This window comes from Sceloporus occidentalis, unplaced genomic scaffold (assembly GCF_023333645.1).
Source record: "Sceloporus occidentalis isolate IW3139 unplaced genomic scaffold, rSceOcc1.0.p SCAF_5, whole genome shotgun sequence".
In the NCBI taxonomy this organism is placed as follows: Eukaryota; Metazoa; Chordata; class Lepidosauria; order Squamata; family Phrynosomatidae; genus Sceloporus; species Sceloporus occidentalis.
The window spans coordinates 21,206,078-21,229,964 of record NW_028316985.1 but is presented as its reverse complement, the minus strand read 5'-3'; the positions used below and the strand labels follow the sequence as shown (position 1 = coordinate 21,229,964).

The 23,887-nt window shown below is 38.7% G+C and overlaps 1 protein-coding gene across 6 annotated transcripts in view; it reads left to right on the top strand.

Annotated features, from left to right (window-relative positions):
• Positions 1 to 23,887, top strand: part of DENND5B (DENN domain containing 5B) — a 135,630-nt gene that overhangs the window by 57,627 nt on the left and 54,116 nt on the right. For 4 of the 6 annotated variants that reach the window (XM_089527833.1, XM_089527830.1, XM_089527832.1 and 1 more), the window contains 5 exons: positions 6,545 to 6,654; positions 9,528 to 10,194; positions 15,466 to 15,653; positions 19,967 to 20,503; positions 22,998 to 23,229. In XM_089527833.1, coding sequence (XP_089383959.1) covers positions 6,545 to 6,654; positions 9,528 to 10,194; positions 15,466 to 15,653; positions 19,967 to 20,503; positions 22,998 to 23,229 — 1,734 coding nt within the window. Of the gene's footprint in view, positions 1 to 3,488; positions 3,556 to 4,198; positions 4,291 to 6,544; positions 6,655 to 9,527; positions 10,195 to 15,465; positions 15,654 to 19,966; positions 20,504 to 22,997; positions 23,230 to 23,887 lie in introns of those variants that run through there. The other 2 variants (XM_089527834.1, XM_089527831.1) reach the window with 2 other exon arrangements.

The window sequence follows — 23,887 nt, the reverse complement described above, 5'->3', positions numbered from 1 at the left end:
TCACAGTCCTCATGCCAGCTTGGTGAAATCTAATTCCTGCTCTTACCTCCTTGTGCAGGTATGGGAATTATACAGCTCTTCAGCTATCATTGAACTGCAACTCCCAGCAGTCCCCGCCAGCATAGCTAAGAGTAAAGAGTACTGGGAATTGCAATCCAACAACATTGTGTGTGTGTGAATGATTCTTACCCCTTCACTAGCAATCCACGAGTTAGAGAAGAGAAAAATCAGAATGTCCCCAGAGTGAAAAACTCTGTTTTATTTATTAAAATATGTATAACTAGCCTTTTGGCTAACAGTTTCCAAAGCAAAATCAGTGATAATTAATTCCCCATCATCTACTGTTTGAAAAACTCCCACTTAACCCCCCCCCCAACAGTACTAATTAGCAGCAGAAACCAGAGAAGTAGCTGAGCAGAACAACATTAAAAACTCTGTGACTGAGGACTTTCTAAGATATCTTTCAAAACCAAAGAATGTTGTGTGAAAGGAGAAGCTTTCAGCTATTGCCTGGACCCAAATCTGCAGTTTATTCTGAGTCTAGATAATTCTGGATGAGAATTCTTCCAGGAGGCTATATTTTATATTTATATTTTATATTTCATATGAGATAAGGATTAATTATGTATGCTGCTCCTAAAATTTGGGCAACAGAGAGTTGTATAAGATGTTTAGCTAAGAGGGCTACCAAGAAGGTCCCTGAATAATGATAGGCCAAGCAAGTTAAGGATAAGGCCTGATATCTGAAAAACTATATTTTTGCAGTGGTCTTAGCAACACAGGGAATCCTTTTCCTGATAGCCCCATTGCACACCTGCTTTCTTGATTTCTCTTAATTGTTCACTGGATTTTGTTCCCTACAATGCCATAGAATTTTGTTCTGTTGTTTCTGTTGCCTGCCTGCCTCTGGTTCTCCATGTGTTAGAATCTGACTCCCATCAGCCACAGTCATATGATTGTGATATGAGTTATTATCAAACAACATCTGGAGGGCCACGGATTCCTCACCATGTGGGTTTATGTGATGGTGAAAAGTCAGCATGCAAGGGGTGAAAATACCTTGAGAATTCACTGATAGCAATTAATCCAGGTTGTTCAATCTGATTATAAGTGATAAGTCCAAACATACTAACTACTGCATGCTCATGCATTACTTCTTCTACATAAGAGGAGAAGATTGGAAGTCACAACTTCTAGTCCTCCACAAACTACAGTTTGCTAATGTACACTTACCCCTCCGTATCCACTGGGGCCCAGATACTCTTCCCTAGCCCGACAACCAGTTCTCTCTTGCTCTCTCCTTTGCCACCCGATCCCTTCCACACCACCATTTTCACACACATTCATTCCAGAGGCAGTTGTTGCTGCATGTGTTTGAGCCCCAGCTTTTCCTCACTTCTTCCTTGCCTTGCAGCAGTGGCTTCTCCACCCTTTCAGGGGAGTGCCACAGAACAGCTTCCACCACAATCCCCTTGCAAGACCACTGAGTAGGGCAAGGGAAAGATGAAATATCTCACAAAGCCTGAATTTGATTTTTTTAAAAAAAAGACTGTTTTTTTCCAATTTTTAAAAAATATTTGAATATTGTATTTTTTATTATTTTCAATCCGTGATTGGTTGAATCTGCGGATTCAGATATCAGTGGAGTGTAGACAGGGTTCTTCACAAACCACAATTCTCCAGCTAACATGTAAAAATGTACAGTTTGATCCTAGTCTGAGAGCAAACTATGATTTGAACAAACCACAGCTTGCTGTAATTGGACATAAAGACAAGCTGAGGTTTACCACAATCTGGAGTGCTACCACAAAGTGCATAGTTTTGCTACTGTGTGTGGAGAAAAAGAGAAAGTACAAAATCTGGATTTTGTCCTTTAACAAATTACATCTTGTTATTCTATGTCAGGCCTAATACTCTTTTCTGTAATTTAAAAAAAACCACAGGAAATGAAAGGGCAAATTCACCTAGAAAGAGCAGATTTACTATGAAATGCTGAACCAGTTTAATTAGAATTGACAGCTGACAACAATGACTGCAGTGACAGGCAAATGTCATAGATTCTCCTCAAGGCAATCAGAGATATTTTAATATCCAATATGTGGCAGGATGCACTTTAGCCGAATTTGTAACCTATTAGAATCCTTAAATGTTGAAGTTGGGAGATAAGTGGACTGGAAAAAAAATGTTGTTTTTAATCAGCATTCTATTTGTTTTGTGATTACATATTTAAAATGCTACCAGCCTCCAGGTTTCCAAAATTAAGTTAACAAACCCATTTTTTTCTAAAAGCAATATGCATTTTATTTAGGATTCCTCCCAGGTCAAAATATATATTGTAAATAACAGGCATGGGTCTTTAGTAACAGCTTAATGGAGACTGTTTAACACTCAAAATAAAGTGGATATGTGTTAGTTAAACAGTGTCATCCATCACCCTGTCTTGCCTGTGTAAACCTGAATTACCCTGGATTTTACAGAGAATTCACAGAAGGGAACTAATTGATTATAAATGTAAGCTTTTTTGCATTGTTCCCATGCTGCTAAACATTACTGAAAAACTTGAGTGACAACATTTTATTATGACCCATTATAGTTCATGTTAGTTTTATTTGAATAATACTGTGATCCGACTGTGATCCATTTCGAGATACTGTTTGTGGAGCACCAGTCATATTCATATGTACTTGGAAGCAAATCGTACCATATTCTGTAGGGCTTACAAGTAAATGCGTTTAAGACTATAGACTTGGAAGTTTAGATCCTAAGTGTATTAGTAGCTTATATGTTCTTTGTTCTGTTCCATGCATATCTTTATCAAAGTAAAACATTAATGTCATCTGTGTGTCTCCATGTATTTTATACTTATGATTATTAGTGGCCCAGGTTTGACTCCATCAGATTTTCAATCAGTGGTGAACCTACATTGATGAGATTCACCATGTGGAATATCATAATTAGAATAGTCACAATACTGAGATTTTGTAGTAAAACATATACCGTATATACTGGTATATAAGTCCAGAAATTTTAGTAAAAAATTGATCAAAAAACCCCTGAGTCAATTTATCTATAGGTCGGTGTAAGTACTGTACAGTGCACCTGCGTTATACTCGGCTTTGAGTGTATGCACTCAAGCCACAGGGAGCACGCAGGGTGTAAGGGGGCGTGCACATGAGCCCCAGTCATTTTAATGGGGCTCAAGCATAGGCGAAATTCGCCTTATGCGGGGGGTCCAGAACAGATCCCCCGCGTAAGGACTGTACTTAAATTTTTATTTAAAAAGCAACTATCGCCTGGTCAAAGTCAAGAGTGTAATCTGTTCTGGAAGCACTGGACTCCTCTACTCTCTCATCTAGCCAGGGTTTAGGATGAGCACAACTAGTCATGCCTGCTGGAATTTTGTTAGTTCTTTGACATCCTTTTCCTTTGCTTTGTCCTTTACATTCTTTGTTATGTGCCCCTAAATTTTACCCTCAACTTATCCACAGGTCATATCAAAATCCATAATTTTGGCCCCAAAACCTGCCCTCGACTTACACATGAGGTCAACTTACAGTTGAGTATATATGGTAGTTCTGTGTACTTCCATCAGGCTGATGTTAGCAAACTGAGCAACTGCTTTCCAAAAGGATCTTCCCCTTTCTTCCACCTTACTTACAATTTGGAAGAAGCACAGTATTCTCTCTTTTCTTCTCATTACTCTCTCCCCTTACATGGCTTTCAGATTCAGAATTACATAGATAATTACATCTCTGCAATCAATAATGGGGAGAGGGAATCTATGGATATATCTCTAGTCTTGTATGTTTCCCCATAAAGATGTAATTAATTCAAAGCTCCTTTGTTGCAGTTACTAATACCTGGAGCATTGGTAGCGGGAACCTTGCTTTAGAAGTCTTGACCTTTGTTAGAAAAATGCTGTTGCTTGTATATTTGTCTAATAAACTCTAATAAGCATATAGGCATTGTATCCTTTATGACAGGTAAGTAATACATACATTTCCAATTTTTGTTCCTTGAAGTCTTCTGCTTAGTTGTAAATCCCTTCCCCCAAAGTTGTATTTTCTTTTTAATTGCAATATTTGTAATATAAGTTGGCTGTCCACCCAGTTGTAGCTCATGCTAGATGGTATTTTCAAATACTGTTTTTGTTGTTGTTGTTTCAAATGCATTTAGGCTTCAGGCTTTGTCATTTTAGCTCAGATACTCTGGAGAACTACCTTTCCTCTGATTTCTGACTGCCACTGACAGTGACATACAAGGATGCCTACAAGAATGTCAAGACTACTAGTTAGTATGCTATTTGCAAAGAGATTCTGTTGCACCTTTGTGATTTAACTGAAAGAAAGTCTTTCAGTTAGTCTCAAAGGTGCTACAAGATTCCCTTTCCATACTGATTTTCCAGACTAACATGGCTGTCTTTGAATTCTTTGTATGATATAGTTAGCAATGCTCTCAGTTAGCAACTTTAAAATAAATAAGTAAATACAGTGCACCCTTGTTTTACTCAGGGGATCCATTCTGGACCCCCCCCCCCCACCTACGTAAAACAAAAACGTGTATGCTCGAGCCCCATTGCAAGTAATGGGGCTTGTGCTCGCGGCACCAGTGGCTCATGCACTATTGTTTCTTCCGGTGCATGGTGCTAGAAGAAGCCGCACTGCTTTCAGCGTGTGCTGAAAGCAGCATTTAATGCGCCCGAGTATGATGCAGGTGCACTGTAAATACATAAAAGCACAAGAGTAGGATAAACAATAGAGTAACCATTTAAGAATTGGCTTTATTTGGACAATAACTTGAAGGTTTAAACCGCATGGTTCATTGAATCTATGGGAGCCAACATTGGGTCTAAGTGCACTCATCCTGGTGTGTCCAGCTTTGGCATGAAGATGCTGGCCTGTGTGAAAACTAGTTTCTTGTCCAAAATGTGTGATTAACTGATGTTTTTAAAGCTTTGGAAGTAGATGGATTTTTGTGTGGTCCTGAAATAAAAATTAATTAATTAATTTCTATTCCACCTTTCTCCCAGAAAGGGACCCAAGGTAGTTCACAAGATTAAAAAAAAAACACTTTAAAAACTTTGCAAGAAAAATTGTAAAACAGTTAAAACAATCCAGTTAAAACAATATAAAATTAACATTAAAAACATACAAAAGTTAAAAACATAATTAAAACATAATATAGGCACTAAAGGAACCCTCTGTGCCGAGAGTATTCACAAGTGTGCTCTGACATGCCTCACTTAAAAAGGCAATGGTGATTATTCTGTTTTTCAAAAATGAGCATGGGATATATTTTGTTGTAGCTTTACATCTTTTTTTATATGTACAATGTTATACAGTATCGGTATTGGTAATAAATGAGACTCTTTGCACCATCTGCTCCTCAGAATGTTCTCCATACATAGAAAGTTTTGGAATGAAAGAGAAGGAAGTATTTGGCACATCTCTAAGCCAGGTGTGGAGGAAATATGTGGCCCCATAGATGTTAGACTGTAGCTTCCATCATTCCTCACCATTAGCTATGCTGATAAGGATAGCTGGGACTTACAACTTCTAGAGAGGGACATACAACCCCCAGCTCTGTCCTAAACTGGACAGTCCTACTTTTGAGGCCGCCTTCACTCATCCCCTCTGTCATTACAACTAACTTGTGTGTCTGTGTATATGTAAAAGATGAGCTGGCATTGGAAGTAGGTTGGATCGAATGGTCTTGAATTGAGGGGGACACTTTGGCTCAGTTTGCCCTTCCAGTCTCCTAATTCTGTGTTCAGAATATTGTAGTGTCTGAGGCAGAATATGTATCCCAGCTAATAAATGTTGGGCAGTCTTATGTCCAAGCCTCGCTGAAATCTGGTGATCATCTTCGGCAGTTCCCCTTTGTTTCTTGAGGTTTTAAATAGGTGAGCTCTAAAATGGTGTCCATTAAATTTAAAACTTACAGTCAGTGGCACCCAAAAATTGTTACTGGATACAGCCAGCCATTTCACTTTTCCCCAGAGGTGGCTGATGGAGATCACTGGAAGTACACTCTGGCTTTTACTGTTGTTCTCCCACAGGTCTTCAGAGTTGAGTTTGAAAATAGTTCACATATTGAACTCTTATAATATACACATTCCCTTGGTAGTTTTACATACCCTTTTCTTTCTAAATTTTAAAAATTATTATTATTATTATTGTGTATTCATATAAAGCTGTATGATTTACACAGCGCTTTACATAATCATACAAAGAAGGTAGAAATAAAATAAGTCCTGCCAGTAAAATAGACAAATTAACCATCAAGTAACTCTAAAATGCTCAACTGAAGATTTATGTTACTCCAGTGTTAGAAATTTGAAATGAAAGCATTCATATTTGGGGGGGGGGGCAATGCCTGCACCCCTAGGTTAGATAAGTATTGAATGCTTACTTAGGCCCTTTGTAATTCTCTTCTTTTCTTTAAAAAGAAGCTGGTTAAATAAAATTGCAGGTGTCCTTTTCTCAAACATTTTCTTCCCTTCTGTCAGTTGTTACTCTCTTGTTGTTTTTTCCCTCTGTTGCAGGAGAAAATTTTGAACAGAGTCCCCTAAGAAGAACTTTCAAGTCAAAAGTCTTGGCTCATTATCCCCAGAACATTGAATGGAACCCCTTTGATCAAGATGCAGTCAATATGGTATGTAGAGATGACTCCTCTTTAAAAGGGATTAATCCTAACTTCAGTCTTCCTGTTCTCTTTCCATGCATAGTATAACTTCTTATATTACTTTGTTGTACAGTTTTCTGCTTCATTTTAAAAACTTACAAAGCATTCCTTTCTTTTTCAAAATATTTTTGAAAACACTTTTTTCCAGATGTCATTTGTTGGCTGCTGTTGATGAATCATCACTTTTACCAATGGCAATAGTTGTGACTGTATAAAACAAAGTCAGCCCTTCATTTGATCTAAGGTTTTTTTTTAATAATTGCAAGAAAATAGCCTAAATCTGTCATTATTAGCTGCTTGCAGTACAGGTTTGTCTGTTTTATTTATAAAATCAGTGTATAATCTTCAGCCTTAGTACATCTTTAATGTGTACATTTCCCTCTTCTTCTTGATCACTCTCTCCTTTGCAGTTAGTTCCTAAGCTTCCATATATTCTTGGCCTGCTGGCTTCTTAAGCCTTTTATTTTCAATTTCCCAGGCACCTATTCCTACTCCTCCTTCCACACACACACACACACATACAGTCGCCCCTCTGTTTTCGCGGACTTGGAATCTGTGTCCCTCACCCTTCCGTGGGCAGCAAACAGAAGGAGACAAAATGGGGGGGGGGGTACCCATGGGTGCCCATGGCCATTCAAGCCAGTGGGCTTGAATGACAGCGATTTTTCATTGGGGGGGGGGGGCAAAACAGGTCCCCCATGAAAACGGAGGGGGAACTGTATATATAATTTCATATATATAATTTCATATATTTAACTTCTATACTGCCCTGTATTCGAATATCTCAGGGTAGCTTGCAGTAAAATCAGTTTGAAACAATGAATAACAATAATTTAAAAAAAAACTAAAAGTATATCTATTCATTTGTCAATGAAAAACAAGACAATTTAAAATCAGTTAAAACAATTTAAAATGGTGCAACCATAGCACATGTGCACTAGGATAAAGTCAATTAGGCCCAATCTCTGTAACAGAAAGCCTGGTTTTGAGCTGGCAACAAAATGATACCCACATTGGTACCAATTGGGGCTCCAAGGGGAGGGCATGCCACAACTAGGGTGCCGCCTCAGAAGCTCCTATCCCATGTCCTCCCACAGTATATTTCCTGCACTGGTGGGACATGGAGGAGCCTGCCTCATGGACCTCAGTTCCTTAAATGTTGCTGCCTGATTGCTACTCAAAGAAGCTTAGCCAGTGGGAGTGAGAAGACATCCTGTGTACACTGTTTCTCCATAAAATCAGTACAGCATCCAAAGATGATTTTTGGGGTCTTTTACCAGCCTCCATCTTTCATATCATTTCCATTTTGGTGTCCAAACTTATAGATCTAGGGGGAGCTAGTAAAGCAAGCTTGCTTGCTTTCCCATTTTCACTCTGTCTTACTGTTCATGCATGCTCAATAAGAGATTCTCAGAGCAGCTGCTATTTATCTTGCCTGTTGTAAGCAGGCACACATGTCTATAGTAGTGCTAAATTAGAATTACTTTTTCTTTATTGCATTGTTTACTGCAAGACCAACACCAAAAGTTTCTGTTTTTCCAATGTTCAACATCCTCCCATTGTTGATGCTGCTAATGGGACAAGGCTGAGTGGGTATAAAAAGACTTTGTAAAAAGGAGTTTCTTTTTCAGAAGTTTTGTTAACTGAGATATCCCTGTAGATATCAGAGGGAAGCATAACACCTACATAAGGAAGAGCAGAGAATTCAGATTACTATTGGCGGTGGTGGTGATGATGATGATGATGATGATGATGATGATGATGATGATGATAGGATTTCTGGAACCCCGCCTCTGCAAATGATCTAAGTTTTATTTTAGAACAGTGACAAAAATAAGAATACTTATCATACCTTGTGTACTGTTAATGTTGAAGGTAACATAAAAGTTTCAGGGCAGCTGAGACAAGAGCCACCTTGAACTTAAGGGAAGGAAGGTCTTAAAAAACAATAAATGATTTACAGACATCTCTCCATAGGGATTTTCAGTGTAATCTTTATACAGTACTGAGTAATGAGTGCATGACAAATGGCAGATCTGAACTTGTGCATAATTTTATTGGCTTTTTCCTCTTTTTAAATTAATACCTAGAAATATTTATATAGAACATGCATAAAATATCTCATCAGCATTCCAGGACATGGCTTCTAAGAAATATGTATAGAGATCAGTGAGTTTATACAGAGCTGACTACAGAAATAAGTTGTGTTTTCACTACCAGATTTATTTAAAATAATCGTATATTGTTGTTTCTACTATGTGATATCTAGAACATAGGGATGACTTTACTGATTGTGAAGGCATGTAACATTAATATTTAGGTTGTTTCAGAACAGCTCTTTATTAGTACTCTCTGCTTTTTAAATTGTGTGATCCAAACTGCTTGCTAAGGAAATGCTTTTTTTTTACCTTATTTATTGAAATAGTCACATCTTATACCTGAAGTTATACAGGAATTTATTAACAGTGGCAAATAGCCATTGCAGTATAATTGTGCAAAGTCATTCTGTTGGCCTAGTAAAAATATAAATTGAAGCAATGTCCCTTTGTGCTTGTGTCTGGGGATCCAATTTTTAAGAGTGCAGATTTTAATTAAATGGCTTAATAAGATGGTTTCCCCTACCTCTTTCCTTGTTTCTTTTTTAAAATCACGGTAAGCACAGTCAGCCTGTGGCATTTCCTATGAAAACTCTTGTTAAGCCAAATGGGAATTATATACATGCTGTGTATTCCTAGCCATTTCATTAGGGCTTGTACAAGAGATGTTCTGGTGGGTTTTACTGGGTGAAACTAGGATGTCTGTTGATGTGTTTTATGTTGCTTTCTTCCCTCCTCTTTCTGCAGCTGTGTATGCCGAAAGGGCTATCCTTCAGGACTCAGACTGATAATAGAGACCCTCAGTTCCACTCATACATTATTACTCGGGAAGATGGTTCCCGCACTTACGGGTTTGTACTTACCTTTTACGAGGAGGTCACAAGCAAACAAATTTGCACAGCCATGCAAACTCTTTATCAAATGCACAATGCCGAGCAATGCAACAGTGTCTGCGCCTCGTCATCGTGTAGCATGGACTCCCTGGCCAGCAGTCTTGACGAAGGCGACTCTACATCACTGGCCAAGATGCAGCGCTACAACTCATATGATATCAACAGGGATACACTGTATGTCTCCAAATGTATTTGCCTCATTGCTCCCTTGCCTTTCATGCAAGCATGCAAGAAATTCCTTATCCAGCTTTACAAGGCAGTCACATCTCAGCAACCTCCACCTTTACCCCTGGAGAGCTACATCCATAACATCCTCTATGAAGTGCCCCTCCCTCCCCCAGGAAGGTCGCTAAAATTTTATGGGGTGTACGAGCCTATCGTTTGCCAGAGGCCTGGGCCTAATGAACTCCCGCTATTTGACTATGCACTCCGGGAGGCTTTTGAACTGCTGGGCTTGGAGAACCTCATTCAGGTTTTTACATGTGTTCTCCTAGAAATGCAGATCCTTCTTTATTCTCAAGGTAAGTAGACAGTTTCTAAGCTGATCAACTGTTGACTATTCACTGTCCCACCAAAAATAGGGATGGATCCACATATAGCAGTATTGGAGTTGGATTGGTTATAGGACCAGAAAAAGAGAGAGTTTTATGAAAGATATGATTTCTTTCAGTTACGTATTTTTATTGCTAACAAGGCCTATTGGTGAATATGGGCGGGTTACACACCGCCATATTAGTACACGACGAGCGCGTACTAGGGTTAGGAAGGGGCGGTGCTTCCGCACCCTCCTAACCCTAGTACGCGGTCTGCGCGCACAAAATGGCGGCGGCCATTCCACACGGCCGCTGCCATGATGGCGTGATGAATGTGCTGCTATTGCTCCGCGCGAGGGCGCTTAATGCGCCCTTTGCACAGAGCAGGAAGGAGCTCCGTTTCGGAGCTCCTTCCTGGTTTGCATTGCTGGGCGCAGCCTTCAGATGGCTGCGTCCAGCGACGCAAGGGAGCCCCTTTCTCCTCCTCCCCACCACCGTGGGATGTCCTTGGGGCTTGAAGCCCCAAGGACACCCCTTTCCAGGCTGCGGGCTAGCGGCCCAGAAAGCGGCGCATTGGGGCCTCAGTGGCTGCCGTTCTGGCTACTGAGGCCCCGATACACCGGGGAAAGGGGCGGGTACAGGCCGCCGCTTTTCAGCGGTCTGTAACCCACCATGATGTCCTTTACTCTTCCTGAGTTCTTTCCATAAAACTACTAAAGACCTAATACTAAAACCTAATAATTTGAAGATCTACTATATTTTGTTTCCAAAAGGTTTCACTATTAAGGAGGAAGAGATGGAGAAACTAACGGCACAGGAACAAATTAATAATGATGGAAAAATCAGTCTGTTCGTCATACGCCAATTACTTTGGGAGCCCTTTGTGGGTGCCAAAACTTTTTAAAGAAAAAAAATATATTAATAGTATGCCAGAAGTTATTCTTCTTTACCAATAATTGCGGTTTAAAAAACGCCCACCAAGATATAGAATACAAGCCAAAACATTTTAAAGCAAAGCATATTTCTCTTAACACAGAGAATGCTCTGTATTCTGTTACAATTTTAGTTTAGAAAACAAGTTAAAGACAGCATTAAAAATAGGAAGGAAGGAGGAGAAAAAAAGGAAATATGGCAGCACTTTTAAGACTAACTGTTTTTTATTTTCACATAAGCTTTTTTGGATACAAACCTACTTTTTTGGATGCAGTACCGAGTTAAAGATAGGACATTAGTACAGAAAGCAATATCTGTCTGTCCCTTCTAGGAAATTACCGCTTTGAAGAATATAGCAATTTCTAAGGAAAAGTTTTATTTGTATTTTGGGTAATTACTTTTTTAAAAATGGTAAGCTAAAGGTTTTACCCTCCAATATATTTTCCAACACATTTTAAATAGTGTTGTGGTATTCTGGACTGGCTTTGAAAAGCAATTACCTCAGAATCTAAACTGGATTCTATATTTCAATTTCTCTGCTGTCCTGTGAATTTAGATGTGAGGTTTGGGTGTATTTAAATAGTTCCAAAATAACCATTTTCTGATGTTAATGTAGCTCCCTGAGGATAAGTAACAAAATGCTACCAGCACAGGATTGATACTAGGGAACGGTGAATTAAATTGTGAGCTCTGCAGAAGTTAGGAAATGTGTTCTAGATGTATGCCTGCAAGTAAATGAAAGAATTTGGGTTTTCCTTGCCTAGCAATTTAAATCCTTTCTCAGTTTCTGGAAAAATGATATAGCTCTCTTTTTAGAGCTTCCAGGGCAGCTTACAAAAGCAAGATACTATATAAGTAAAATAGAACAAACCTCTTAAAACAGGTGTGTGTGTGTGTGTATGTGTGTAGACTGAGATCCTACATTTTAATGTGTAGTGTAAATCTACACTTGTGTAATTATGTGCTGCTGGGGCCTGAATATCAACACTGTGCAATGGATGTGTATTCATCAGTGTGTCTGCTAATTGTCCCATTATGCAATGGGGATTTCTCCAATACTAGTGAATAAAGTGGTACATTGAAGCCATTGTTGTATAGTTACACATCATCCAAGAATGTGGAGCTCTATGGCTGGAATTCTGTTGGTTAGGATCAACTAGAAGAGACCCACTGAATCACCTGTTGAATGAGAGTCAACACATAGGCAAATCAGACTGGTTCAATGGCTCTAGTCAGGATTAACAGCCGGTTTTAGGCTCATATGAAATGATTCCTCATGTAGATGTCCATTTCTACACATGAATTAAATATGTCCAAAAAAACAGCCAAAAAAAGTTCGACTACGTGTAAGGGAACTTACACATGTCTATGACACCAGCAGAATTCCAGCCATTGACTTTCATCAGAAAAGTCAGGGAGAAATAAAATATCTCTCTATTATACTGAAAAGATTACAGTGCGCCCGTGTCATGCGCAGGCTTGCCTTACATGGCTTCCAGCATATGCTGGAAGCTGCACTGGAAGGAGCAGTGCCACGCACCAGAAAAGACATTGGTGCACACATCGCCGCAGGCATGAGCCCCATTCACTTGAATGGGACTTGAACATCCGCGTTTTTTCCTTAACGTGGGGGGGTCCAGAGCGGATCCTCCGCATAAGGGAAGAGACGACTGTACTATGTTGACTCTGTATAAATGAATTAAAAGTTACTGTATCTGCAAAATTAGGCTAACTCAGAGACCAGAGTGTTTACTTAACTTTTGATCTTTAAAGAACAGAGGCAGATAGGGCAAGGGCCCAGGGTGACTGTATCCGCATTGCAGAAATAATCTAGTTTGACACCACTTTAACTGCCATGGCTCAATTCCCAGAATTCCATAACTTTATTGCTGTAGTGTGGATGCAGCCCAGGTTTACTACACAGAGATGTCTGGCTTTTGGGGGGATATGATGAGAAAAAGATGATGCTCCTGCCATCCCTAGAAACTAGCTTCCTGGCAGAGAGGACCAAGAGGTCTCATTGGAACCAACAGACTGAATTCCCTCTCATGTCACAGTTGTGTTCCTGGTCAGTTGGGAAAGTGCTGTGGTGTGTCTTGGTTTTGGTCTTCCCCCTTCAGCTTCTCCTGTAAACAAATAGTGTCAGCAAGCAATAGTGGCATCTCATTCTCCTTCATCTTTTTGAGCTTGTGGCTATAGTCATCTGCTGAGTTGAATACCAAGTGATGAGTTTAAATCAAGTCAGCCAAGACTGAGGGTCCAGTTTACCATCTCAGGATCCACCAGAGGATGCACTGTATGGAATTCCTAAGTGGCTGGAAATCCATTACTGGTGTCATAGCCCTTCTTTTTTTTAAGCAGCAAGCCTGCTTTTCTAGCCAAATTTGGCTTTCTGGTATAGGAGAGTGTCTAGGAAGGCTTGGTGGCCTCAAACAATGGCAGAAGGAGATGTGTGTCCCAGGGGGCCATGTGTTGTGTTGTTGTTGTTGCATGCCTTCAAGTCATTTCCAGCTCACGGCAACCTAACCCTGATCATGATGTTTGCTATGATGTTTCCTTGGCAAGATTTGTTCAGAAGAGGGTTTGCCAGTGCCTTAATTATTTAAGGCTTGATTAGAATTTAGGAGTGTGTGTGTGCGTGTGTTAGGTGTTGGTCAATCCTAGGCCATAAGGAACTGAAATGTAATCCATTGACTTGAATGAAAATCCATGATGGATTGTTACAAAAGCCAGTTAATGCCACAAGACTATTTTTAACCTGTGAAATTAGATCTGTCTCTGTATATGAGAGAGAATGAATTACAGTCCTGTCTATTGGCAATGGAGAACATTAAGACTGCAGTTACATTATTAATGCCCATGTGTCTCAAATGGTTGCGATAATCAAATTCCCTCTGGGTTATATCCTTGCTAACAGTGTGTGTCTTCCTCTAGCTTTTATCCTCTATGGGAAAGCTTCATTGTGCCAGTAGGAAGGGAGAAATTGGATTGCCAGTGTCTGCCTCCTCTCCTTTGCCATGTGGTTGTTCAGTTGTGGCATGAATACTGGTCACAATTGGTTTTGTACATGTGCAGAAAGAAAAGAGTACTACCTGATCTTTGATTGTCCAATTTTCTGCAATTTTCAGTACACGAAGAAGGAATAAATATCCCAAAATGTGTCAGATGCATATAAATATATACATGCTTATAATGTATTATCCAGCACCAGACCACCTGTTAAGTGAAACCCCAAGTTATTATTTTCAAGTTCTTGGATTTTTTAATATGTTTTTAAAAAGTTTTAATTTAAAAAATCATCAGTTAAAGATTTTGAAATGGTTTATATAGCCTAATATTGAAGAATGGTTCGATCAACTGCTGAGCTTGCATTTTTGCCCCAGTGATTTGTGAGTGGCAAAAGAGTGAAATGTTCAGCTCAGTTATTGCACAAAATTGTTGTTGTTGTTGTTGCTGCTGCTGTTTTATTCATTTATACCCTGTCTTTCTTCCAATGATGGGACTTAAGGCAGCCAACAACCTATTTTAAACAATATGTCTAATGAAAATATGCCTTATGAAAATAAAATATTAAGGAACAAAATGCTGACAGGATTTCTGCAAGTACTTGCATGGAATCATGTTAAAAATAAATCCTGAGGAATATCTTACATTTGTTTACCTCAGCCTTCCTCAAATGGACACCTTTGATGTGCTACAGTTCTCATCATCCCTGGCCATTTGGCCGCTAGATTCGTCTAGCTATAACATAAACATTTAAAAGCAAACTTTAAGCACCAAACAGCACATCTGGAGGCACCAGCTTGGGAAGGCTGATTTATCTAATTTTCATTTTATCTTAAAGTAGATTTGTAGTCTGGCTTAGAACCTGGAATTTGCTAATGCATGAGCTGAAAATTCAGCTTATTAGCAATTATGAGCAAAAAAGAATATGACAGCAGCTCTTCCTTTCTGCTCGTGCCATCTGCATATTGCTGGTCCTCTGGCGATTTGACAAAGCAATGTACATAATTCTACTTTGCGATTCTCTGAGCATTCCTGATATTTATCTTAAATTCTGTTTTTAAATTTGTATCCTAGCTGTCTAGTTAACATTTCATAGCTTTCTTAGCGCAGTAGTCCTAGAGTTAATATTTTAATCCATTTCAAACAAGGCAGCGAACTTGCTCTGTGCTTTAAATTCAGCTAATGAATGGCTACATCAAACATGTCTTGTGTGATTTAAGAATTGCTCTGCATTTGTCATCTGTCTGATGCTGAAATATTCAGGGGTTTTAAATGTAATGGGGTTTGTAAAAGTAGTTCTGTGTTGGCCTCTCCTCTTAGACTACCAGCGCCTGATGACAGTCGCAGAGGGGATCACCACGCTACTCTTCCCATTTCAGTGGCAACATGTGTACGTACCCATTCTCCCAGCCTCTCTCCTACATTTCCTTGATGCTCCTGTACCTTACTTGATGGGCCTGCAGTCCAAGGAGGGAACAGACCGTTCCAAACTGGAACTTCCCCAAGAGGTGAGCCATGATGCTGTATGCAGCATAGAATCTTGGCTCCTCAAGGATTTAACTTGAGGAGTCAAATTATCAATTATCACTTAGAAAAATTATCATTGCTTGGTCAAGTGTGTGTGCACATGCATGTGTGTTGAGGGATGGTGTTCCTTGGCATTTGGATTCCCTATTTACCCAGTGAATGGGCACATTGTTTACAGATACATTCTCCCTAGACTGGAGGAGAGAGATGTTATTTTCTGGGACCACCGTTCCCAGTGTATCAGCATGTTTGAGTTCTAGTCCACAAATGTAATTAATTGACTGGGGGATTCTGAAAGCTGTAGTCTAAACAAATAAGATTTCCAAGTCCTGCTCTTGACATGATGTCCAGGCTAGGAGTTTTGTTTCATTGTCAGTGAGAATACCTTATGATAGAGCAGAGCAGAAGCATTTTGGGGTACAGGCTTGAATAGTGAATTAAGATTTGTCCTATTAATGTATTCACCTTCTGTCTCTGTTCTACAGTTGTATCAGAGTGAGACTGAGGTCTAGATCCAACATTAGTCCAGAGTAGACCTACTGAATCAATATAAATTGAATAAGTGTTTATTATGTCTTCCTGCATGGGATGGTCCTTGTGGTTTCTTCCAACTCTGATTTGATTTTCTGAATTGCCAAATTCCTTGTTAATTTTTTGAAAATGCACCATCAAACTATGTTTTGAAGTTGTTTTCTTTATACTTAAGATAGTTAAGACTTGCCACAGCTCAAAGTTAAGATGACACCACAGCCTGTGGTTAATTAAAAGCAAAAGCTTTCAAACTCCAGACAACTTGTTCTGGTTGTCTGGAAGAGAGAAGGGGTTGAGAAATGTGTGAGTCTTGTGAATGTTACTCACATGTAATATATACATGCCTATCACCTCCACCTGCCTCACAAGTATTGCTGTTGGCTTGACTTCAATTGTTTTGCTCAAACTAGAATAGAATAATTGACTTGTTTGTTGAATTGTTAGTTGAATGGTTACACAGGTAAACCTCATTGTCCATCATGTATAACTTCATCATATACGACTTTATTCTCTTTAGAGAATGGAAGTAGTCTGATTTTTACAAGTTTGACCTTATTGCTTATGTATAAATGTTGTTTATGCTGCTGTTATCATACCCCCCAACTGTTCCAGTTTCGTAGAGACACTCGTGATTAATTCTCTGCCATCCCACCTTTTCAGATTCTTTTAAAATGTCCCAGTTTCTCTTTCTTCTGCTTACTTCAGTTGATGCAAACTGAGTTCCCAGTTAATTCAGCAGGAAGGAGAGGAGAGGGGTGAAAGGAGTGTAATGTTGTTCTTCTCTGTAGGTTCAGGCAAAAGCAGACTGCAGAGCCTCTCCTAGTTAGTGTATTCTACATAACGTTTCAAATAACTTTCCTTCTTGACACACTCTGCTATTGCTTGGCCACATGTATCCTGGTTTTCATAGGAAATTCTGGAGAGTATATATTACCATCTACTACAAAATGATTGTTCTAGTTATAGATGAAAAGGTAGAGACTGGAAAATAAATTCACTGATGGATGTCTTGGAACAGGAGACAGTAAAACCATTTGCTCTTCGGCATGCAAATGCTAGTGAAGTTCATTTCTACATTCCTTTTATTGTTCAAGCCAAGTTCCAAGCTCTTGGAGCTAAATATAAACCCTTGGTGCACTTGAGATAAAATTCTAACAACTAACCATCATGAATTCTTAAAGGCGCTAATCAGAATTAACACTATCTTTGGGTGCTTTTGGAAGAGGGGATCCCTGAGGATTTTCTGGGTTCAAATCTCATTTCACATTTTTAAGATGGTTATGCAGAGCCTGATATTTTAAAAGCCTTTGAAATGAAATGTTTGTAGATAAAAGGACAGTCTCCTTGAGCCAAAAACACAGAAGGAATTATAGTACTGCAGACTGTTTAACTGCCGTATGGACCAACGGTTCGCTTCTGTACAATCTGTCCTCCTGCCTTAGGCATGTCAGTATCAGTACAGAAAACTACGGGGATTGCATTCTGCATACAGCATATCAAAAAATAACCTTGCAATGCTATATTTGCAGCCCTTCCCTACTTAATGCACTGTTTAAAAATATTTCTAAACTTACGAGCGAGATAATTAATGTAATTTGGGGATTTAGTTCAGAATACAACCCTTTTTCCCTGTTAGAAATGCACTGCAAGTGGACTTGTGCAACATGCCCTGGAGAAATTGACCGAGCACTGGTACCAATTAAACAGCAGTTCAAAGACTAACAAGAATGAATTGCCATTGCCCTTGTGAATATCTAGGTCTCATGTTATGCTTCTTTGTCATGCTTGGTACATCTGAGGCCTATGTTCCCTCAGGGAGAATAAGTTTTAGTACTCACTTCATTCAGTGGAGCAAAATTCATGTACACTGAATTTCAGATACGAGTTAAGAAAATATATTTTCCTCCCAAAGAAACACTTTATTTCAGGGGTTCCCTTTACCCAAACTAAAAGTGATTTTATTTCTCATTTCCTTTCAAAGAGAAGATCCAATTTAAGCAGAGAAATCATTGTACATTTTAAAATATCAACACTAGAGCAGATCTTTTTGTTAGGTCTGTGCCTCCAGTGACAGAATTCGGGCTATATGAGAAGAGAGCAAATGGGTCATTGTTGGATTTATTATATTCCTACTGTGGTGTGAGAGGAGTAGATAAACTAAACTGCCTGTGGCACTAAAATCTTTTAGGCCATCACTGTCCATGCCTTGGCTATGTTTAAATCATTTGAAAGCTTTTTTAATTTTTAATTTTATATATTTCTCTAAGGATTTTCCAGTGAAGATGTTCCTTCCTATTCAAACTTTTGTGCCTTCTGGCAGTTTAATCCTTCTGTTTAAGATGAAACTCCTCTCAGCTTATCTTCCACTTCAGATCTAAATCCTGTTGCTAATCACATCCGGAGTAGACCTTCTGAATATTAAGTAAATCTATTGCTTCACTGGGTCTGCTCTGTTTGGGACAAGTAATTGCATTGAGACCACAGTCTTTAATTCCTAAAATTTAACTATAGGTGGATGTAAATTAATGAATAGATTCTTGGGCATTAATTCAGAGTCAAAACAGAAATTTTGATACCAGAGGCAGAAATAACATGGAAAGAATGGGGACAGGTTCCTGCACATCCATCATCATCATGATCCAAACTGTTTCAGCAAACATTTTATTATTCATAATTAACAACATACATATGTTAAATTGAACAATCAGGTCAGATAAGCTTTGCATGAGTAGACAAAAACATTTTGAACCTTCTAAGGGACACTTGAAGGCTTCTTCCAAAATGCATCCTGGGATGACTTTTTCTTTCACCATCCTCCATTTCTTTGTTATTTTTATTCTAGTGGCTAATCTTAAAAATCAACACTTTTAAAAACATGCTGTGGATAGATAGTGAAGCTTTCCAGTCCCCCCTCTTTTGCTATCTGCATAGGCCCAGTAAAGGATTCAGGAGGTATCTGCTATTTACCTTGTGTGGTGTAGGTAAGCACAGGCAGCTACAGTAGGATCATCTAATAAAATCCCATTATGTCCCAGCTCAAACTTTATTTACATTATTTACTTCAGACATACTTGCAATGCAACCCATAAAATCTGCATTTCTCCTGCTCTTCTTTACCATCCTGTCAGTACTGATTTTGCTAAAAAAATATCCAGCTAGACAGAGGAAGAAGAAGAAAATGTGGATTGGGCAGGCAGAAAAGAAGTTAGGTTAACTAAAGTATGCCTATAAATTTTAAGTCTCATATCCTCAAAAAATAGGCAGCCAGTCTGGCAAGCAAATCAGAATAGAATATAATAATAAATCTAAAACACAGTGAGATGTGGTGATACAAGAACACCTACGGACAGCATGTCACAATTGTAAAGTGAACATTAAAAATGATCAGATACCAAAGCATTGACTAGATGATATACGGTTAATCTCAAATGTCCGTCTATGCAGAGAGTGCTTAAAAAATGAAATGCTTTTTATTGGTGTGATTCCTGGGTGTCATATCAGCATTGTAAGATGTTCACAAATGGTTTGTGTTTGATGAATGGGAGAGGTTTTTCACATTTTGTTGTCCAGCAAAACAATACATGATGCTTTAGTACGATTCTTGAGGCAAATTTAGGCTGAAGTAGTAACTTGTTTTATTGTATATGAGAGCATTTCACTGGCCAGGAGACACCACTTTTGCTATTAGGTCCAAGCATTCTGTTCATTTTTACTACAGAAAATCAGTATAGGGATTAATGATATTTGGTTAATTTTTTTCCAGGCCAACCTCTGTTTTGTGGATATCGATAACCACTTTATAGAGCTGCCAGAGGAACTCCCTCAGTTTCCAAACAAGCTGGATTTCATCCAAGAAATCTCTGAGGTTCTCCTTCAGTTTGGAATTCCCCTTGAGGGTACCTTCCATTGTAGCGAGAGTGCCAGCAAGTTAAAGAACCTAGTCCTTAATGACTTGACCAATGACAAAAAGAATGGAAACATCCCCAACAACACCATCAACATGTACGAGCTCCTTAAAGGCAATGAAACGATCGCCCGTCTCCATGCATTGGCAAAAAGGACAGGGGTTGCAGTGGATAAGATGAGCATTACCACTCCTCTGGCAGAAAGAGAGAGAGATGTAAAGCTCCAGTGTGAAGATGGGGAGCTGAGGGACTACAAAATGAATGTGCAGCTTCGGGAGGTCTTTGCCAACCGCTTCACACAGATGTTTGCCGATTATGAAGCTTTTGTCATTCAAGCAGCACAGGATAGGGAATCGTGGCTGACAAACAGGGAACAGATGCAAAATTTTGACAAAGTAAAAGGAGCCATATTGTTTCCTTCAAAGCTGTTTCTGTTGCTTTATATTTTAAAAGCTTGTAGCTCAGTGATAGAATGTGTGCATTGCATGTGTCTTACATGTGTAAGATCCCATTACTCCTGGTATCTCCAAGGAATAGGGATGGCATGAAAGGTCTTGGCATGAAAAGTTTACAATATTTGCCTAAACCGAGGGTGGGCAACTTGGGAAGGCTAGGGGGCTGTGTTATTCCTACCGGAGAACTTAAATTTTTGTATCTCCCTATTGTACCCCCTGCAAAAAATAATAATTAAAAAACAATTTTCCTTCAAATGGCATCACATACCCTCTAGGAGGCACAGGGGCATTTTTGCCATGTATTTGGCCCCCGTGGACTGTTATACAACCAGAAGAAGACTTTAAAAACAGGAAGGAAGTCACTTTCTGTTTACTTCCCATTAAAAAAAAAAGCCTAGTTTTCATTTCCTGTATCAGAAAGACAAAAAAAAAAAAAAAAAAAAAAAGGCAAAATGTGGCATTTAGGGACATTTTGAGGGAAGTATTTTTTGATCAGGTGTAGAAAAATGGCCCACATGTGGCCTGCAGGCTGCGGTTTACCCACCTTTTATTATGAGAAGGGTAGTAAAAATAAAGCAATTTGACAGCACTTTAACTGTCATGACTGTCCTACAGAATCCTGGGATTTGTAGTTTGGTGAGGCACCAGAACACGAGGACAAACCAGGCTGACTATCTCACCAAACTACAAATCCTAGGATTCTACAGTCATTGCTTTATTTCTGCAGTGTGGCTCCATCCTAGGAAGAAAAAAATTAAATTTGCTTTGCATTTTGATGTGAGCACACCCAATTTTGCATTTTTAAATGGAAATCTCAGTAGTACCTACTTGGTACAAAATTTACACCTTTCCATAGTTAGGATATTCCAGTTAAAAATGTGTGTGTGTATATGAATATATGAAGAAAGTATATTAGAAAATGTCTCTGTGAAAATAATGTTCAAGGATGCATGACATCAAGATAGTTGCTTATTAGGAAAATCACATATAATAATACCTGCACATAGTATACAGTATACATTGTGAGAAGTATACACAAAAATACATAAGAAGCTTTCTTAAAAATATTTTGTTTAAAATTTAGGGCAAATTGAATTTAAGATGGGAAAAATGAGAAATGGAGAAGCTAAAATTAGCAGATTCATCCATCTGTTGCTATCGAAATCAAATAATTAGACGAGCATAATATATACTCATTTGTATAAGTTGCCTTACACATTCAGATTTTCTTCCCCCATCGCAAATACACATCCTTCATTTGGGTTTGGTTATTAAAAAATTGTCCAGCAAGTGTAAATGGTAATAATTTTATTTAGATCCATTCTGGTTGCATTTGGGCCTTGATAGCTAACTGAAAATACCCATTACAAACTGGTTATATGAGAAACACTGCCAGAGTTTATGAAACAGTGTTCCTGAAAGTGTTCTTAACCAACGTAAACCAAGGTTGATAACAAGTAGATTTTTGTTCCTCATTAGTATTCAGCTACTCTTCCTGAAATCTAATTTGGAAAATGTATCACTTTTTCTGGTGGAAATCCTAGTAGTACCAATGAAAGTATAACTTCTATGTTCAGAAAATATATGTTTTCAGAAAATATATCTCTGCCATAGCCCTTTGAACAGGTCAAGTTTGATCAGTCCACTGAGATACAGGGTTCTGGGAAGCTGTCCTGAAAAGGGACATCTGCCAACTAAATGCTGATGTATAGTCTGTGTGATGAGAATGAAAAGTCACAAATTAGGTCCTTTTGGGTAACCCAGAGGTCCACCCTTGATGTTGCCGAAGTAAGTCTCATCTATCCTACCAAATGTTTAGCATTTTTTGAAGTTCATGACTTCCTTCCAATCTGATTGGCAATGGAAAATGCTGAGCATAATTGTGATTGATATGCTCCTCACCTCTTCCTCATACTGAGTGGTGAGAGGAAGATGCAGTGGGATCTAAATGCACAGAAAGAAAAGGTTTTATACACCCAGTACTTGCACATAGAGGAGAAAATGTTTTTCTGTCCGAGTTTGGGGAAAGTATATGCAAGTAATCAAGTATCCACTGCTCTTTCCGTATTAAGTTTTTGTTTCCTGATGGACCTAGGGTCTTTTCATACTACACAATTATAGCATTGTGATTTCACTTTAACTGCCATGTTTATGTTTTATGGAATCCTGGGATTTGTAATTTGATGAGGTACTAGAGTTCTCTGGCTAAAAATTCAAAACACCTCTCCTTAAACTCCAAGCTTCAGGATGTCATAGGATGGAGTCATGTTAGTTAAAGTGGAATCATAGTGTTACAATTGTGCAGTGTGAAAGAGCCCCTTCTGAAAATATCCATAGGACAGAGTTGGCCAGCTAATGAAGTTGTACACAAGCATGTTGCATGATATTTTAACAGTTTTTGTTTTATCTGTCCTGTTCTTCCACTCCACTTTAGGCTTCATTTCTCTCTGACCAGCCTGAGCCTTACCTTCCATTCCTCTCACACTTTATTGAAACCCAAATGTTTGCAACATTCATCGACAATAAAATCATGTCCCAATGGGAAGAAAAAGATCCATTTCTCCGAGTGTTTGACTCCAGGATTGAGAAGATAAGACTATATAATGTCAGGGCCCCTACATTAAGAACATCTATATATCAGAAGTGCAACACTTTGAAAGAAGCAGGTATGGTCAGATTGACCAGTTTCCAGTGTTAAAACAGAGAGGGTTTAAAAAAAAAAGTCTTGCAGCTATTTGAAAGTTTTCTTTCATTCTGTCTAATTTACCATTTCTGAGATTTAATTGCTTTATTTATATTTTGCCTTTGATTCCTTGAGAAAAGCCACTGTCATTACAATAGAATGAAAAAGGAAATGAAAACAATATAAGAAAAACAAACTATTAAAATAGATTGTACTAAAATGATTTCTCATAAAGCCAGCTATAAATTTAGCATTAAAAATGTAACTTAGCAGCTCAGTTTGTTCTTCCAAATTACAATAGCTTAATTGATTTCATTGGATGAAAGATAGCAGCCTTGTGACCTTTCTTTCAAAGTGCATTAAAAGAGGTGCCTCTCTGTATTGTTTTAATTACGTTTTTATCATTTTTATTTGTTCATCGCCTTGGGAGCCTTTATGGGCTGGAAAGTGATACAGAAATACTATAAATAAATCAGCTATTGCCCCCTCAAATATTATGAAATTGTCCTCTAAGGGGATATTGGAAGTGTTTGGGGGCAAAATAAGTAAATAAATAAATCAGGACCCCCCCCCCCCCCGGGTGTGATAATGAAAATACAGTGGAACCTTGCCTCACGCCGGGGATCCATTCCGGATACACA